Source organism: Peromyscus maniculatus, chromosome 4, assembly GCF_049852395.1.
Source record: "Peromyscus maniculatus bairdii isolate BWxNUB_F1_BW_parent chromosome 4, HU_Pman_BW_mat_3.1, whole genome shotgun sequence".
Lineage (NCBI taxonomy): Eukaryota > Metazoa > Chordata > Mammalia > Rodentia > Cricetidae > Peromyscus > Peromyscus maniculatus.
Window position 1 is genome coordinate 15,189,375 of NC_134855.1, and position 19,466 is coordinate 15,208,840.

Here is a 19,466-nt window from a genome sequence, read left to right on the forward strand (position 1 = left end):
GTCTTCCTGATGTACTGATTGCAAAGTAGAACAATATCAAGTATTTGAATTTGGGGTGGTCCTGGGGCCCACAGTTAAAAGCCATGCATAGCCCCTGTCTTAAGCAAGAAGACAGCCTGGTATGCATGTGGGATCCGGCCTGGCCCTGCCCTCCGAAGTGTCTGGATGCCTCAGACCCCACCCACAGCAGCACAGCTGCTCCACCTCAGGAACACCCAGTAGCTCCCAGCAAGAGCTAGGTCCAGACAGGAGAGGAATTCAGGGAGAACCGTGATCAGGTGGCAGTTAGACTGGAGGCTCACAGAGCTGAGGGACACTAGCCTGAGTACCAACAACCCCTCAGCAAAAGGTGACATGTGGGAGCTACACTAGGCTGCATTGATCACATCTTCTCCCACACTGTGGCCGCCATGTCCCGATTGGACAGAGAAAGCCCACACCCTGGATAAACTCTGGGGGAGGGCTGGAGTGGAGAACAGGCATGGTGGAGGCTGTGGCGGCTTCTGTCTTCCCTGAGGAGGAGGATGGAGGAGCTGGCCACCCTTGCTCCACCCTGTCACTGAGCTCGGCTTCTCAAGGAAGGCCCTCCCAGTAGTCCACCATGTCCTGCTGGAGCAGGAGCCCTGTGGTGACAGTCACACTGCCCAAAGCCCTGATGACGCCTCACAGCCAGTGGCTCACCGGGTGAGGACGTCTAGGCCCTCACCTGGCTCTCCAGGGAAGTCAGCTGCCATGCTCCTCAGGCACTGGTCAGCCAGTGTCCTCAACGTTCCCCGTGTCTCTGCTGCCCGCAGAGCTCTTAGAGCCCACACAAGCTTCAGGGAGAGGCTGAGCCAGAGTAGTGCTGAAGGGCTTTATTTGGAGTCAGTGGGGGAGGGGAGGCCAAGGCCTGGGGTGGGGAGGCAGTGGGGGGTTTGGTCCAGCAGAGGTCTGGTGCAGGGGTGTCCCAGCCAGGTGCTGGAACCAAGGCTTGCTCAGCAGTGCAGACCTGGGTAGCTGCTGTGGTAGAGAGAGGAAGACAGGTAAGTACCCCGCCCCCTGCCGCCATTGTTCAGGAGCAACAGTCAAGGGAGTCATGGGCAGGGACAGCCCAGGGCAGATATGGGTCAGAGATCTTCTTTCCCTGTGTTTCTGTGGGGTCCCTGCTAGGAGCTGGGGCCCTCTAAAGTGATCCCTGTATCACTCCCATGAGTAGCCAGGTCTCAGCCTCCTTGGAGAGAATGGAAAGGATGGGACCAGGCAGAGACCAGGGACTAGGAGAGATCACGACAAAAAGAAAGGCCTTCCTATATGTCCTGGATATTATACTCAGGGCCACCTCCCTACTGACCACACTTGTCTGTGTGGATGGGATGAGGACCCCCTAGTTCCTGAGCCTGGCATTCTAGGCTTTTCCACAGTTCGATGGGGTACTGTGGGGGAGGGGGATGGACGACTTACCCTAGTCACTTTCAGAACTTTCAGGCACACACTGCTCTGTAGAAACCGAAAGAATCCCAGGAGTGAGAAGGGCCCAGTAAGAGGACCCCCTCACCCCTGCAGCTCAGCCCCTCCCACAGCCAAGACCTGAAGCAGGGCCCGGACAACCCTGTGAGAGGTGAGGGGACCTTGAAGGTACAGTACAGAAACCAGGAATACAAAGGGAGCAGGGTAGAGAGCGAGGCAGGAGCACAGGAGATTTGAGGTACATGGGGACACTGAGGCACTCGGGACAGTATGCCCTCTGTGACAATGACTTATGGATGACACTGAGAACATGATGGAGATACCACAGAGACACAGGGGACGTGGAGAGACAGGAAACAACACCCGAAGGACAATAGGACCAGGCACAGGAAGGATGCAGAAGGCACACGGACATGCATGTTTAGGGACTGGCAGTGACACAGGGGACACAGGCAGAGGCCGGGCAGTCCTGCTCTCACCGCTCAACTCTGGTACGAAGATGTTTTCCTCTTTCAGTCCCTTGCGCCGTACGAACTCCTTAAATTCTTCCACGGCCTCTGGGTTTTCCTTAGAGTCTCTCCCTGTGGGGAGGTGAGGCAGGATTGAGGGGTGGTGCTCAGCTCTGCAGAGAGCCAGTGACACAGAATGGGAGCACTAACCAGCACAAAGAGAGAGAGGACCCTGGCAGTGGACAAGGAACTATAGAATGTAGACATCCAGACACTGAGTGACCCTCTTGCCCAAGGAAGAACCTCTGTAGCCCTACAGGGTCACTCCACAGACCTGTAAGAGCCCTGAATCTCAGGAGTATGAGACTGTCCCCCGACCCTGGAGGATCCCTACCAACCATAAAGGCCTCTGCCAAGACATTCCATTTGAAGTTGACCTAACCTTTGGCTGAGATCCCTGGAAGTGGCATTTGCTGGCTCCAGTGGTGGGAACCTCTCCTGGGTGCCCAGGTCTCCAAAAGTCACAAAAGCCCCATCCCCACCCAGTTTTACCCACGTTCCACTTTGGATTTCATACATTTCCTGGGCAGGACCCAGGGTCCGGCAGCCAGAGGCTTCCCAGTCTCCAGTACCAAGCATGGCTGCTGCCCTTCTCATGACGACGGGAAGCAGAGACCAGGGACAGGACCTGGGACCTCCATGGCACCTCACCCATGAGCTTTCCCATGCCAAACGACTTCCCACGCTGATGGCTTTCACAGTAGAAGATGTAGTGATCCTTCACTGAGAGTTCTTCGACATAGACGGACCTCTTGCCGTGAACTGCAGGGAAACAGAAATAGCTTAGTGTCTCATCCTTGAGACACTATTGGAGACCACGTGAAGGAACACCTTGGAACACTTTGGTGGTCACCCAGGAGACCTAGCTAGTCTAGCCATGGCTTTTCTATGGTCCACATAGTTAGACAGGAGCCATTTCTCAAGAAGCTGCCAAGCCCAGCCAAGGAATTCAGAGTAGGGGGTGGGGTCGGACCCAGGCCTGAGCATCTCCCTGCCTGCCTTTCCTGTCTTTAGCATTGGTTTCTCCTGGGTCAAGAGCTGAGCTGGGCAGGGCAGCAAGAACCAGTCAGTTTCTAGGATTGACCAGTCCATGGCCTCTAATATCTGGTGCATGGAAAGTGAGTGGATAGCCTGTCCTAGAAGCTGGACCAGGCAGGGACCCATCCATGCAAGGTCTTGCCACTGCAGGAGACCCTAAGACAAGGGGACTCACAGGTGGTGTATCTGCCAGGCTCGTCGGTTTTCTTCATCACGAATTTAAGCTCATGACACTGCCCTTTCTTCCTGTAAAACACAGGCCCACAGTCAGGCCGCTCTCAGCAACATAACTGGGCTCTCAGCTCTTTTGGTGTATCAGCCCTGGTCAGGTGAAGTGGTGGTACTGCGTTCCCTAAAATATTGTGCACCCTAATAAACTTATCTGGGGTCATAGACAGAACAACCACAATACTAAACACAGAGGATAGGCAGTGGTAGCACACGCCTTTAATCCTAGCATTCCAGAGGCAGAAATCCATGTGTTCAAGGATACAGCCAAGCATGGTGACTCATGCCTTTAATCCCAGAAAGCGAGCCTTTAATCCCAGGAAGTAATGGCAAAAACAGAAACATATATAAGGCGTGGAGACCAGAAACTAGCAGCATTTGGCCTGGTTAAGCATTTGGCTGGTTAAGCTTTCAGGCTTCTAGCAGCAGTTCAGCTGAGATTCATTCTGGATGAGGACTCAGAGGCTTCCAGTCTGAGGAAACAGGACCAGCTGAGGAACTGACAAGGTGAGGTGGCTGTGGCCTGTTCTGTCTCTCTGATCTTCCAACGTTCACCTCAATACCTGGCTCAGGTTTGATTTTATTAATAAGAACTTTTAAGGTTCATGCTACAAGGTGATCCCCTAAATTCCATGTTCCAGCTTTAGGGTACTACCTGCCACTGTGTCCCCTCAAAGGCAGGGATCTTTTAGCTACCCAAACTCAAATAATGGATAGCAAGGGAGAGACAAAAAACTATACAGACCCACAGTAGGGGACACGCACCAGAATGTAACCTTGGCCTCCATGTCTCCTCCTTCCAGGGCTGTTACCACGACAGGGAAAACCTTTGAAGGTATCATGTGACTGGGTAGGCTTCCATTGTGTACCAGGGCCTTTGGGTACCAGATCCCAGAGTACTGTAGGAGACAAAGCTTTGAGAACACCCAAGTCTGGCCCTGTTTCTATCCCAGAATCCAGCATATGGGCTGGCACCTAGCACCAGAGCCCAGGCTAACTGATGTGGGCTAAGCCTGTATGTCCAAAGACCTTTGGTCAGTAAAGGGATGCCAGCACACAGGCTACCCAATCCATGACAGTAGAAAGCGAGTGTTCCCTACCCCAGGTATCTAAACTCTTGAGTTCCACACCTCAGCCCTTGATGAATGTCTTTGCCTATGAGGCCTTCTAGCTATGGGTGGCACTTGAACAAGGACCCCTCACCAAAATCTGTTTTTCTATTTTAACCCCTATTTTAACCCCTGTCTTCAGGAGATGCCTGTCTCCTGGTCGAATGGTGGAATCCCTGATCTGACCACCCAGCGCAAGGTCAAACTCAACCTTCAAGGAAGCATCCTGCAACTCAGCTCAACTCTATACCAGCAGCAAGCATGCCTTTATCCTTCCCCCACCCATTGATCTGCCCCTCCTCACATCCTCCTGGTTATCTGATGGGACTTCCTGGGCCCTCAGGACAGCCACCAGCCCCAGAAGCAAGAAGGTCAGGAGCAAACTCTTCATCTTCAGTCGCTGGGCTCTCACACAAGGCAGGTCACCTGGGGAATGTCTGCTCCGCATCCTCACAGGGTGCCCTTTATATCCCCCATGGCCAGGGATGTGTGCCCACTTGGCACTGGACACGTCCCTCCTGCCCTTCTATCATGGCCAAATCCACATCCATCATGGAAGTGGAAAGTTGTTGTTGTTGGGATCTGATGAATATCAACTCATTGTCACCTACAGATGAAGAAAGACACACGATGTCCTGCCATGTCTGCACCACCAAGAGCCATGCTCACAAAGGACCCTGGGGAGATGAGTGAATCGGGGCAGGGAGGTGGCACTTAGGTCAGGGAGGGAGGGCCAGGCTTCCCTTCACACCCCTGCCCTCCATCTCTCCATGGCTGCCCTGAGCTGTGTCCCCTGACACCTGGCTTCTGACCTCCTGCTGCTGAGGACAGGGCTGAGCTTCACCACCAGAGAATGTCTGCTTGTTTCCAGATGGCCTGGCCCCTGCCTGGGAGGGAGGCCACTTCACTGTCCTATCCCTGCATGGGTACCCCACCTGGACCTTCCTGTAAGTGGGGACACAAACTCCTGACTCCAGTCAGTTAAACATCATCAGGGTAGACCCCTGCCACACTAGGCGATACCCTGACCCTGACCCACTTCATTCTGCACTGAGGCCAGCTGTGTGCTCTGCAGGACACTTCTGACTCCAGATGTCTTGGTCCTTTTTCACTAACTGGCCAATGCCCATCTACTCAACCACCAGTTAGGGTTCAGTTTCCATAGTTCACAATTTTAAGTTGGCCGCATGAAGGATTCCAGCCACACATGAATATTTGTCCCCTGAAGGAATCGGTGAAGGGGAGGTCACCTGTGTGAGCTCAAGGGGATTTATCTCCAACAAGGGGGCTTGACCTTCTGCTGCTCTTGTCACCTGAGGACCCGCTGAGAGGACATTTTCAGAGCCAGGGCTGCCCTGGTACAACTGAGGCCCATGTGTGTTCATTTCCTGCCATCTTGTGCCCTGAGGTGGGATGAAGAACCAGGGTCCACCACAGCCTGTCCCACCCTTGTGCTCCTATTGAACTTTGTTCCTCTGGAGTCCACAACTTCCCTTCTCATTAGCTCTGGGCACCCACTTGCTCTCAACAGGGCCAGATCTCATTCCCTTTGGGTCAATGATGCTAGAGGCACCATGACTCCATGTACTGTGTTCTGAGTTCATGATGGCTGCCCTGGCTGACCTGTCTTTGGGCCTCAGCCCAGCTTCCTTCCCAGTGGGAACTCTGCCTTCTACTCCCCACTCTGCAGTTCCTGAACTTGGCCACCTGCCCTGAGACCCAGAAGGTCAGCTCTGGAGAAGGGTTTCAGTTCCTGTGGGGCTGTCTACACTCTATGGCTCTGAGATGGGTGCTGGTCCCACAATGGCATCTTTGTGCCTGTCTGGACCAAAGGTGGACAGGCTCACGTTTCCACAAACAATCTTAATGAGCACTCTCTGACAGGCCCTGGGTTGTGCTGAGGAGCTGGCATGGCCCAGAACTTGTCCTCACTATAGAAGGTGTTGAGCAGAAGGCCTGGCATTCTGGGTGTGAGAGGGTGGGGCCGGTGCTCTTTAGGACCAGAGATTAGGAAGCAGGCTAGCATTTCCACATCATGGGAGAGGCGTCTCTGTACCTGTCAGCTTGTCCTTCATTAGCATGCATGAGTCATTCCTGGAAATACCTTACCACATAGGCACATGTGTCTCAATCCTTGAACATGAGGAGAATGATATGAAGGTGTGATTGACAGAGCCAGGGACACTCAGTCTGCTGCTGACTTGGGCTGTGACTGAAAGTGCTGAAGCCTGAACCTCAGAGCCCCAGAAGCTCTGGTAGACATTTCCAGACACACTAGCAGCCTCACAGCTTCCCAATCTCGTGCCTGCATCTCCTTGTGTTTCCCTAACACACGTACTTGAAGAACAGAGGTGAAATAAATTAACACATCGTCATGTATGGATCAGAAGCATCCTCCACAGGTCCATGTGTTGAAGACTTATTCCCAGCTAGTGGCCCTATTTGGGGTATTCTGCAGAATGAAGGCAAAGGGCTGATAGAAATGAGTCACGGGGAATATGTCCTTCAGCTAAATCTTGTCCTGGCCTATTCTTAACATACTCAGAAAGAGAAATTTTGCATGTTTTCCTTCACTTGCAGGATTTATATTTAGTATGTACATATATTGCACACATATATGATATGAAAGTATAAGTGACCATGTGTGGGAAGGTAGAGTCTGGTGGACGGACAGGAGATGGAAAGACAAACATCACTCTTCTCTCTCATGGAGAACATACATTTGTCTCACTTTGGACACTTGTTCAGGTCTGCTCCAGAGCTCTCTAGTTGTCTATCCCACTGAGCTCTAAACACATCAGGCCAGGCAGGGCACTCAGTAACACCGCCTCAGTGGGCCCCCAATGGCTTTCTGTAGAGATACAGACCTGTGAGGGAAGACAGGCTTTGTGCTTGCTAGGAAGCAGGTGTGCCTTTCTCGGTTGGTTATCCTCTGCCCTGACCAGACCCAGCCCTGGCCCAGGCAGATACCCTGGGCCGCAGCCACACCTTTTCCCACCTGGTCTGAACCAAACCCTGTGGATGGGATCCCACCCCCAAACCACCTCCTACAACGTCAAGCTATTCTTTAGAGCTGTCTTTACATTTGTACTCTTAATTGTTCATTACATAAACCATTCCCTGTTCTGTCTACTGTACCATTCTGTCTACTGATTGAACCCTGATTCATGGAATTATAAATTATTTAAAAGGTCATAAATGTTATGGGGAAAATCAAACAGAACAAGTTGTTCAGAGCGTTGACATGGGGCGGGGGTAGTGTTTGTACTTTAAGTGGAATTGTCTGAGCCAACCTCACCAAGGTGACATTTGAACACAAAATTGACTTCAGTGAAGGAAATGGTTTAGGAACAACATGGGAGGAACACAGGGTACAGACCTGGGCCAGAGAGCTGGGCTGCTTCTGAAAACAGACTGGAGGGCAGGACATCTACAGCAGATGATACCTTAGAACACTGGGCAAAGACAAGGTCACCAAGAGGGCAGGGCCAGCAAGGGTGGCTGTGGGCCGCTGTAAGGATACATAGGATATATTCTCTGGGAGAAACACGGAGAACTGGAGGGCTTTGATACAGGCAACATGTGGTACATTTTAGAGTCCTTCCAGGTGTTATAGTAAGAATGGATTGGAGGCAGCAAGCGTAACATCTGGAAAAAACACAGTGATCCAGGCAAGAATGATGGTGTAACATTGCCTGTCTGGGTAGAAGGGAAGAACAAGGCATGGACTTATATACCCACCCAAACAAAGAGTAAATGGGAAAGAATCCGCAAAATCATTTTTATGTATTGGAGCACAAACACTAGATAGAGGAAAAGGACAGCTTTAATATGTCCCTGGGACAATTGACATCCACCTGCAAAAGAATGAACTCAGACCTCACGTTATTGTACAGATTTACTTGAAATGGGCCTGGCCTGAATGTGGGAGCTAAAACCAAAACACACAGAAAGTATAAACCTCTGGCCATGGCAGACAGAAAACGAAAGGAGTAAGAGGCAGATTGGACTTCATCAATGTGCAGTGTGTAAAACTGGGGGTCACCAAGGGACTCTGTGAAGGAGCTGGAGAGATGACTCAGTAGTCTATTCCCAGCACCATCAGATGGCTCACTGATGGTGAGCTAACTGCCTGTAACTGCTGCTCCAGGAAATCTGGCACCCTCTTCTGGCCTCTTAGGGGAACTGCATTTATATATGCTTATACACTCACACAGATACATACATACATACATACATACATACATACATACATACATACATACAAATAAATAATAATAAATATTTTAAAGAAAGACTCTGTGAATGAAATTAAATGACAGGATAGACTGTGAGAAATACATGCAAATTATACATCTGATGAGGATCTAATGTCAGTAAAACATTGGTAACTCATGGATGAACCTAATTAATGATGGACAATGGATTTGAATAGACCTTTCTCCAGAGGACAATTTTATTTATTTATTTGTTTGTTTGTTTGTTTGTTTGTTTAGTTAGTTAGTTAGTTAGTTAGTTAGGTAGGTAGTTTGAAATAGGTTCTCATTATGCAGCTCAGGCTGTCCTGGAACTATGTAGACCAGGCTGGCCTCTAACTCACAGAGATCCACCTGCCTCTGCCTCCTGAGTGCTGGCATTAAAGGTGTGCACCGCCACCACCACCCAGCAGCTGACACTTTGTGTAGATGAAGTCCTGCAGCTTGTCTACTCTGTCTCTTCCCTGAGGTTCATTCATACTTCAGCATGGTTCAGAAGTTCACTCCTTTCATAGCTAAATCCTCTCCTACTGCTCTGGGGACTGGAGCTGCTCCTGACACTGAGGAAGTCTTGAATAAACTCTGTAGTTCTACTTGCTTTTCGTTGATTTTTAGCAGCACTAATTTAGGAGAAGTGTGTTATTGGTCCCTACAGAGTTGGACAGTATGCTGTAGACAATGCCTCTGACCACGCTTGCCCAGATTGCTCCCAGGGATTTGGCAGTCCTCTGTGAAATCACTTGTTCCTCTCTTTTGCCTGGGTGGGTGTCTGATGGCTGACATCAGGCACCCGACCACCCATGTTTGGACTGTGAGTCACACAGAGAACCATGACCATTTTTAAGTGTGCAAGGCTGACTCATGGCTGCTTTTCTCACCTCCAACCTCTCCCCCACACCACAGTACTCCACCTCTTTGTCCTGTCAACCTCCCCGTCCTCAGTGAGCGCCTGAGGACTTGTCCCCACTCCTCCAGCCTGGCTGCTTCCTGAATGAACTTTTCCGCTCTCGGGAAGTTCTGCTGCGGTGGCTGGCCTAGTATGCAGCGGGCAGAGTCTCCTCTTAGCTCTCGTGAGCCACAATGGTCTGTTCCCATGAACTGCTGCCCTGGGGGAGACCTGCTTTCCTTTTTTATTTTTTATTTTTAAGGATTTATGTCTTTTATGATTTTTAAATTTTTATTTATTTATTTCTATGTTGCATGGGTCTTTTATCTGCATATGTACCCGTGGACCACATGTGTGCCTGGTGCCTGCTGAGGCCAGAGGAGGGTATCAGATCCCCTGGGCCTGGAGTTACAGACAGTTCTGAGCTGTGCTGTGGGTGCTGGGATCAACACTGATAAGAGCAGCAGGTACTCAGAGCTACTGAGCCATGTCTCCAGCCCAGGTTTGCTTTTTCTTCATAAGCTTCTAGAAGTATCAGGGTTGTTGACTCCAAATACCAGGATTGAATTCTGGTTAACTTAAACAGAAACACAATTCGGTGAGTTAGCCTGGTCATTCCAAGAACAGAAATCTGAGCAACCAGACTCAAACCTATGTAGCTCCAAGAACATCCCAGATCCATCCTAGGGGGCTTTAGTGGCCTTAATTCAGTCATTGGAGGGGAGCCTGCATCATGTCAGCAATGTGATGGATTTTTTTTTAAGAAGGATCTTGGGCTGGAGAGATGGCTCAGAGATTAAGGGCACTGGCTGCTCTTCCAGAGGTCCTGAGTTCAATTTCCAGTAACCACATGGTGGCTCACAACCATCTGTAATGAGATCTGATGCCCTCTTCTGGTGTACAGGTAAACATTCAGACAGAATACTGTATATATAATAAAATAAAATAAAATAAAAATATAAATAAATAAAGGGTCTTACTATGTAGCACTTGGTTGGCCTGGAACTCACCATGTAGATCAAGCTGGCCTTGAATTCATAGACATCTGCCTGTATCTGCCTCTTGAGTGTTAGGATTAAAATCCCCATGCCTTGCCATTTTTTTTTTCAGACATTGTCTTATATAGTCCAGGCTGGCCTTGAACTTGCTATGTAGCCATGAATGACATTGAACTTCTGATCTTACTTCTATCTTCCTGATTCTGGGATTATAGATGTGCACCATCACATTGGATTTGTGCAGTTCTGAGGACTGGACCCAAAGCTTTGTACATGCTTGTCAGGCATCTACCAACAGGGGTACAGCCTACTCTGCTGTGATGGCATCTTGGCGTCCGATGCATCGGTACTAGTTAGTTCTCTTGTTGCTGTGAGCACATACCTGACAAAAAGCAATTTAGTGGCGGAAGGGCTTCTTTTGACTGGTAGTTTAGGAAGGGCTACTGTCCGTCATGGTGGGAAGGCCCCATGCCAGCAGCATGAGACAGTTCATGGTTGTGGTATGGCTTTGATTCTAAGTATCACCGTGGACTGCGGTGACATTTCATGCTGTTGTGTGACACTGTTTCTGAGGAAACATGAACAACTGTCTACTCCTCCCAGACGGGGCTGGTGACAGATCAGAGTAAGGATATCATCAAAGTCCAACTTGGTGAACCAATGAATGAGTTTTAGGGGGATGCTTGCAGGATCAGAAATGACGCAGAGAGAGCTGCATCACCAAAGCCCACCCCAGCATGGGTGACAGCTCACAGAAACTGCAAACCAAGAGCACAGTACATAATTTGAAGGCAATTCCACAGATTGGAGAGTGTTCTTTTAGGTAGTTCAGTTGACCTGAGCCTCTTCCTGACAGTCCAGGCTGGCAGAGAGTATCTTTCATCCGTCCTTTCAGATTATATATGCTCCGGGAAGGAGGAGACTAGTGTGTCTGGTCAGTTTCAGGGACTTCCTCATTTCTTTAAGTTGTTTCTTTCCTGAGCTTAAGGAGCTTCCCTGCATGATGGGATGTTTCATCTCCCTGCGAGCATTCTTGTTTCATTTCCTCTTTAGCACTGTGCGTCTTAATGAGTTCCCCTGCATGAGAGAAGGTCTAGGTCTTGGAGGAAATAGCTATACACGTGTAGTGCTGATTTACACTTCCCTAATTGCTAATGTGTTCTTATTCATCGTTTTCTATTCCCTCTGACAGAAAGCAGACTGTCAGTTTCCGGGATGGGAGGGACTGCTCACAGGCTAGGGTCTATTGTGGGCGTCGGATGCCACGGAACCAGTTATTGGTGGTTGTGCACTCCTGAGCACAGCTAATGCCATGGAATTATTAGCTTGGGTTTTTGTGAATTCCCTGCTTCCATTAATTAGGAAAAAAACCATCTGATAGGATTCTAGAGGAAAAATGACAAATAAGCCATGTGTTGAGCGAGCAATGGACTTCTGCAAAGGGCACAAAGATTCTAGGGTGCAGTTAAGCCTGGTGGGAGGACTCGGTGTCTGAGGAACTGGGCCAGCTCATTCCCTGGACAGTGGGAAGGAGCAGAATTTAGAGACACGTGGTTCTGAGAAGAGAGGAAAGATGCACAAGGCTGGGATGAGGGAAGGGCAGCAGCCAGCAGGAGCTGTATGGCACAGGCTGGGAGTCAGAAGGAATAGAAAGTAGCCAGAGTGTCCTGAAGCTGCCTGGGAGAGAAGTTGCCATGGCCAGTGTCCTCTTGGGCCAGGACCACTCCCAGATGGTCTTCTGTGCAGAGGAGGCCACACCTAGGGAAAGGTTGAATTAACCAGGTGGCTTTCTCCTTCAGTTCCTCCCAGGCCTTGCTTACCTGGATACAGGACACTTTGTAGGACCCCTTGGGCCATGTCACAGCAAATGTCACATGAGTGCTGTGCATTTGGATGCTAACTGATGTCCATGGACATGGTCTGCCTGAAGCTTTGCCTGCCTCACCCTGGGCCACCCATGCTGGAACTCCTCACAGCCACTCCACACCGTTGTTCTGGAAAGTTGCTCCCAAGAAGGGGAGGTGCAGGATCTGAAAGCCATGGCCAGGCTCCCCATGGGATCAGTGGAGGGCCCTGATGGGCCTTGGCCGTCCCAACTCCCATGAGCCAGCGGGAAGGAAGAAGCCTCCCTTAATGATAAATACACACTATGAGTCCAAATCTCCTCCCTGGGGTTCCCCATGTCCTCACCTTGAAGATGGGGTGGGTGAGCAGGAGGCTGGAGCTTCAGCCTAACAGTCCTATCAGCTATTAAAAGGGGGTTGCGGGAGGCTCTTCTCTCATGTGCTGTGTTCTCTGTTAGGCTCCCCAAGCATTGTGCAGACCTGTGAGTTAAGAACAACAGAAGCGTGCGGGCAGATGTGAACACTGGGATAGTATGAGTGGGCAAAACCAGGGCCTTTTGTGGCTGATGGTGGCGCACTGTTGATGGCTTCCCACCATCTATTCCTCCCTCTTTCTTCCAACTCAGACCAGTGTCCACGCTACTCATGACACACCTACTCCCAGTTCCAAGGAGGCTCTGAATGATAAACAGTGACCTGTCCCCCTGTCTATCTATGCTGCTGGGACTGGCCAGAGAAACACATGGGGATGTCTGAGAATCCCAGAGGAAGGCCTGTGAGAGAAGCCCACCCAGCGAACCCTTGAATAGAGTCAGGAAGCATCCAGGTCCAGCATGACATCATGAAAGCCAGCCCGATATCTGGATTCCAGCCCAGAGAGCAGAGGTTCAGGCTGTGGGCTAAGCTCGTGAGGCAGGCAGTGCCCTGTGTGGAGGCTGTGTGTCAGAGGACAGCTGTACCATGACAAGGAACAAGTAAGGGGTGTGGATGTCATGGAAAGGGAGGTGCAGGATAGTGAGGAGTCAGGGGAGATGTGGAGCTCAGGATGGCCACCTGCCCATCATAGGCAGCACCACTACCCACTCCAGCCCTGAGTAAGGAGCCATGACAGGCAACAGGATGTGTCTTTAAAGCTGTAGCAACTGACCTTTCAAACATCAGCAAAAGACACGCTCACCACCCTGTGGAAGTCCTAACCCAATCGTGCGGTGCTTTCCATGAGAGCCAGCCTTGGATCTGCGTCACTCTGGCTTTAGCTGGCTTGGCCCTTCCACAGGGAAGTGAGTCTCCATTACACGTTATCTGTAGCTGTGGAGAGCCAACCTCATGTCCGTGCTGTGCTGGCTTCAGCTGGCTTGGCTCCCCTATGGGGAAATGGATCTGCATTACACAGTTATCTGTACCTGTAAAGAGCCAGCCTCATATCCATGCTGTGCTGGCTCCCACTGGCTTGGCTCTTCCACAGGGAAGTGGGTGTCATACAATTATTCCATGTTCTGCATCTCTGGAGAGTCATTCATTCTGTCTTCAGCTGGCTTAGCCTTCTTGTGAAGAAAAGCCTGGAGCTGGTTCACAGCCTGCAGCTCTGGTTGCCAGGTGCCTCCAGCTGTGTGTGTCCTGTCACAGAGATGGAAGCCGGAGGCTGTGGCTCCTGTGACCGACTTCCTGCCCTGAGCATTTTCCAGACCTACAAATGTTTAGCGTGTGTCAGAACTCCATTCCTTTCTGTGGTTCGGTGAAGCCCTCCCCCTCCCCCTGCCAAAGAACAGACCACGTGTGTTCATCTGCTCTTCAGCTGACAAGCAGGGATTGCATCATGAGATTGTTAGGAAACGTGCTACTGTGGATCTTCACTTGTAGGTTTTCATGCGTCTGTCTGCTCTTCAGTTGACAGACATCAGCACAGATTCCACCATGCTACTGTGGACCTTCAGAGACCCATTTTCATGTGGACGTCTGTTCTCAGTGTCCGTGCTCCTAGGTACAGACTTGCCCGGTTACAGGATCCCTCTCCATCCTGACATTTGGAGAGCTGGAAGGTTGCTTGGACAGTGACTGTACCATCTCCCAGTCCCACACGTAAAGTCTGAGGGTCTCCATTTCTCCAGGGTCTTGACAGTTGTCAACTGACGTGGACTTGAAGATCCACCCGTAAATGTTTACAAACAAAACCAAAAATTATCTCACCATAGTGACCCAGTGCATTCATACATCAGTTCAATCGTTGACATTTAAGTATGGGTGATTCCTGGTAGCCTTTGTCCCTGATGACCCCAGGGCCACACCCCTCCTTTCGGCTCTAGCCCTGAACAATGACATGTACAGCCTTTGTGTACATGCCAGGAGCGGCCTCCCACCTGTGAGAGGCCCACCCTACTCTGGAATGCTGGAGATAAAGGTCCCTTTAAGTGAGGCAGATACACAGAATGTCCCTAAGGGCTCTTCCCTGACTACTCTTGATCCATTGAGCACTGTAGACAGTGATGCCCCCCAGTGGTCATTTCCAAAACTGCACCTAAAGTTCCTACTCCAAGAATTAAAACCCTCAGCTGGGTGTGGTTGCCTTCCAGGGAGTGCATTCCCAGGCGGCAAATGAATCAGCCCTGACAGCTCCAGGAGTTTGGAAAGGCTGTCAGTCTTCATTGCCAGCTCAAGGTTAACCAGCTCACCCAGGAGGTCTCCACATAACCCTGGCAAGAGGACCCTGCTGACATCACCAGGAGTTGGGAGAAGCCCAAAGGACCTTCCCTAGAACCCTACAACAGAGCACAGTCCTGAGACCCCAGTTATTGCCTCAGAGTCTGGAGATGTGCATTTCTTTTGTTTGGAACAGCCCAGGTACGAAGGGTTGCTTCTGCAGCCCGGGACCCCCTGCAGTGGCTGGCCAGTCACTCTGGTTCATGCCCCGGACAGTTAACACCTCATCCCCAGATCTGTGACTACCACTGCATGGGTAGCAGGGGCAGCCTCCAGCCTCAGAGGGCTCAAAGGGAAATCCACAGAGTCCGTGGGCTGTGACTTTTTAGACACACACGTTCTTGATGATTTCTTCCTTTTTTTAAAAAAAAAGATTTGTTTATTTATTATGTATACAGTGTTCTGTCTGCATATATCCCTGCAGTCCAGAAGAGGGCTCCAGATCTCATTGCAGATGGTTGTGAGCCACCTTGTGGTTGCTGGGAATTGAACTCAGGACCCCTGGGAGAGCAGTCAGTGCTCTTAACCTCTGAGCCATCTCTCCAGCTCCGATGATTTCTTTCTTTATCCTTCTACTGTATACTTCTTCTCTGCAGCTTGTATACCCCAACAAAGTTTTTCAGGCAATCTATGAATTACATGTGGTTACATTCTATTTTTCAAATGAATGATTATAATGAATACAAGTAAAAATGTGTTTTTCATCTCCTTTACATGATTAAAACAAAGCCATCCCAAGAACCCACATACATTTACATCTAAGTAACTTGTTACAGGTTAACAGAATATGAGCAAGCAGAGGGTATTTTTCCTCAGCCGATTCTTTTGTTTGGCAGGCTGCATATTGCAGTTACAGAGAAAGGAGCAATTGCTTTATTATCTTGAAAGGTAATCTTATAAAATAATCTCAAATGAATCACAAACCTAAACTTTTATACATAAAAAACAATCAGTCAGCTCTACTTTAAATCTTTAGGGTGCATACCCACTCATCAATAGTGTTTTATATCAGGAGATTGAAGGCAGAAATAGGTCTAAGGAATTATTAATCCTCATGTTTGATCATCAACCAACCCTAGAAAGGAAAGTACATCAGCTAATAATAACTGGGCTGCTTTGTTCTTGTTCCCTGACCTTAACGAGTTCCTCATTCAACTACGTGCCTTTCTAAAACTTAGGTTGTCTTGGGTTTTTCACCTCAAAGCTATTTTTTTCCATAGTTACCTTTTTAGAGCTTTATTGAGGTGTGTGTGGGAGAGAGAGAGAGAGAGAGAGAGAGAGAGAGAGAGAGAGAGAGAGAGAGGAAAGGGAAGGGGGAGAGGCAGGAAGGAGCGGAAAGGAAAGAGAGCACCTCAAAGCTATTTAACAAAACATCTTAGTCCAATTTTAAGTTATTTTCAAAGCTTTGTTTCAGCATTGATGCACTCCAAAACCTGTGAACACATCTCCCAACATTAACAGTAGAAAAATTTAAACTAGCTGGGCTACTGGGACTCAATTGTTTTTCTGAATCATTAACCTCAGCCACAGTCTATACAGCTCAATAGAAGCTCATGGGTGGGATGGGGCAGGTGGGGGTAGCAAAAGAAGAAGAGGGAGGGGGAACAGGGGTTGGTATGTAAAAGGAAAGAAAAAAATTTAAATAAAAAAATTATTAAAAAAAGAAAAGAAACTCATGTTCTAGCTGTGTGACACTTGTTTTATTTTATATCATCAAAACTATTTAAACTAACATTGTTATTATCAATTAGACAGTACAGGTTAGAAAGAAATCATCTTCACAATAATCCACAGGTAAAAATACTCAGTAAAGCGAGATGTTTCCATGAGATAAACACACCACATTACAGGCAGTGGGGATCTTCCCACATCCACTCACACCATGCCGGATACCAAAGAAAGATGGCAGCAGCAAACATGTAAAGACACAGCAGAAGCAAAAGACATCCTGGGGTCTGTGGTCACGGGGCCTTGTCTATCCGAGATTCTCCCATCAGGGATTCACCTCCTGGTGGGCTGACACCCTGAAGTCAGCTGCCATCTGCTGCTCCTCTGACATGGCCACCGGCATGTGGCACCACCAGGCTTCCTGCTCTGCTTCCCTCCCTTGAGGCTCCTCAGCCTGTTTCTGGCTCTGTGCAACTGTCAGGTGTCCCCCTTAGCAAAGAGGAGGAATGTTTCCTAAAAGATGGTATCAAAGTCACTTGATCATCAGAGACTTGGGTCTCCTTGGCACCTGGGCCCATGGAGGAACTTCTGGGACTACAGGAAGACTGACCAAGCCTGTGGCTCTGGGCCACTGGACACCAAGATGCTCCTTATTACCCGCTACCCCAACCTAGACCTCCACAACCCAACAGATTATTGATTGTAATTGAAAAACAGAACCTTCCAGACATCCAGTCTTTATGAAAAGGGCAGGGGCACTGGACAGCCCCTCCTTCATTGCAAGTTAACATGGCAGACTCTGCTCTGAGCTAGAGATGGGGCGAGCAGGAGTGTATGTGCATTTATATGCATACATATATGTGTATAGATGAATATGTATGCATGTGAATGAATGTGTGTATTATATATATATATATATATATATATATATGCATATATCACGCATGCTTGGTTACCGTGTATATACATGTGCCTGTGTAGGTGTCCAGGTGCACGAATGTAAATTCTGCATATATGCATATATCTGGAGTGTGCATGCAGGTATGTGACCCACTGTGAGTGTGCTCTGTGCAAAAGATGGGATGTGTGCATTATATATGCTAGAGCATGTGTTAACATGAGGCTCTACCTATAAAGCATATGTGCTAATGCAGCTGTTTGTCAGGGTGCAATGCATACATGAACATGGGTGCATGCACAGCTGTGTATGTGTGTGTGTGCAAACTTGTCAGTGGCTGTCTGTGACCATTCACTTTTATAGCTATTTCTGCAGAAGTCAATGAGACCTGCTCCTGCCCTGTGGCTTAACTACAAAAAGAAATGCAGAAACCCCAGCCCTAAGAGAAGCAGCCAGGGCTTTCTGGAAACAGACTAGTCCGCCTAGCTTCTCACTCAGAAAAGCAGACATGCGAGGTGGTGGGGGTGGGAATCAGGGGGACACATTGATCTAGGAAGCAGGAAGAGATCCTGGAGGCCCTGGACCTGTGGGCTGAGCTCAAAATAAAGCTTGTCTCTGTCACCAAGCAGAGTCATTACACCTCCTCCATCAGAACACCGTGTCCAGGCCTGTGAGTGAGGCTCCCTCTGTCATCCCAAGTTCCTCCACCTTCCCACAGGAAGGGTTTTCATCATCCCACACACACTCAGAATGGCCAGTGTTAAGACGCTGTCCAAGAGTGTTCTCCCGTCAAAGACCAAGCCCCCAGGAAAAGCTGAGAGTTTGTGGGTTTAAGGTGGGTTCATGTGTGTAGATTCATCAGCTGGGGATGCCATAGCCAAGGGTCCCAGACTGAGGACTAAACAGCATTTGTGTCTCAAAGCTCTGATAGTCCAAGGGGGCTTCCATATGATGGAAGTTTCAGTTGGCTGGGTGTCGTCTCACTGTGTCCCTATGAGGCAGGGCACTGATTCATTCCCATCATAAGAACCCACTTGCCCAACCTCATCCAACAGAAACGTCCCATGAGGTTGGGCAATGAGGGTCCTTCTCCTCATTATCCCACTGCAAGTCAGAGCTTCACATGGACACTGAGGGGACACCTGAGAGCCACCTGTCCCCCCCCCCTGGCCCGCCAACATTTGTCACATTACATACTGCTGTGAATGCTGTGAATGTGTTGCTCTGATTGATTGATAAATAAAATGCTGATTGGCCAGTAGCCAGGTGGAACAAGCAGAGAGGAGAATTCTGGGAACAGGAGGGCTGGGTCAGGAGTTGCCAGCCAGACACAGAGGAAGTGAGATGTAAAAGTACTGGAAATGGGTTAATTTAAGATACAAGAACTAGATAACAAGAAGTCTGCCATGGCCACACAGTTTATAAGTAATATAAGTCTCTGTGTTTACTTGGTTGGGTCCGAGCAGCTGTGGGACTGGCGGGTGAGAGAGATTTGTCCTGACCGTGGGCCAGGCAGGACCAGGAAAACTTCAGCTACAACATACAATCAGGCATAGGTTCACCCATATGTGTCATTGGAATGCAATAACTCCTGCTGTGTGTCACAGCTCAATGAGCAGGTACAGTAATGGGTTCTTTAAATTGTGCTTTACCCCGAGAGCTGGCAATCAGGGAAGCCAGGGGAGACTGCCTTGTCTGAGCTATCTCTCACCAGGACAGGGGCAATACTCATTCCAAAATCTTGTCCTTCTGTCTAGGTGGTCAGCCTTGTCTCTGAGCTTTATGACACTGTTGCTTTTCCCCTTCCTGTGTCTCCTCTAGAGGTCTGCAGGGCACACACACATCAAGTCCACGGAGTCTAGTGTTCCTCCAGCACACCCACTTCGTTT

At 49.3% G+C, this 19,466-nt stretch overlaps 1 protein-coding gene across 1 annotated transcript; it reads right to left on the minus strand.

The window, feature by feature from the left end:
• Window positions 1-842: 842 nt before the first annotated feature.
• On the minus strand, window positions 843-4,765 carry LOC102925694 (odorant-binding protein 2a-like). Its single transcript, XM_006981108.4, has 7 exons — window positions 4,635-4,765; window positions 3,987-4,120; window positions 3,169-3,239; window positions 2,607-2,717; window positions 1,926-2,027; window positions 1,441-1,476; window positions 843-999 (listed from the first exon to the last, which is right to left on the minus strand). Exons 1-6 carry the CDS (start codon window positions 4,719-4,721, stop codon window positions 1,442-1,444), a joined length of 540 nt encoding a protein of 179 aa, XP_006981170.1. The 5' UTR covers window positions 4,722-4,765; the 3' UTR covers window positions 843-999; window position 1,441.
• Window positions 4,766-19,466: the final 14,701 nt, after the last annotated feature.

What these genes read in the sequence shown, in the direction of transcription:
- LOC102925694 (XM_006981108.4), bottom strand. Translation starts at nt 4,721, where the DNA reads ATGAAGAGTTTGCTCCTGACCTTCTTGCTTCTGGGGCTGGTGGCTGTC. An exon ending in GAGGCCAAGGTTACATTCTG is followed by an intron (nt 3,240 to 3,986) that starts GTGCGTGTCCCC and finishes TGTGTTTTACAG; the next exon opens with GAAGAAAGGGCAGTGTCATG. An exon ending in CTTCGTACCAGAGTTGAGCG is followed by an intron (nt 1,477 to 1,925) that starts GTGAGAGCAGGA and finishes CGGTTTCTACAG; the next exon opens with AGCAGTGTGTGCCTGAAAGT.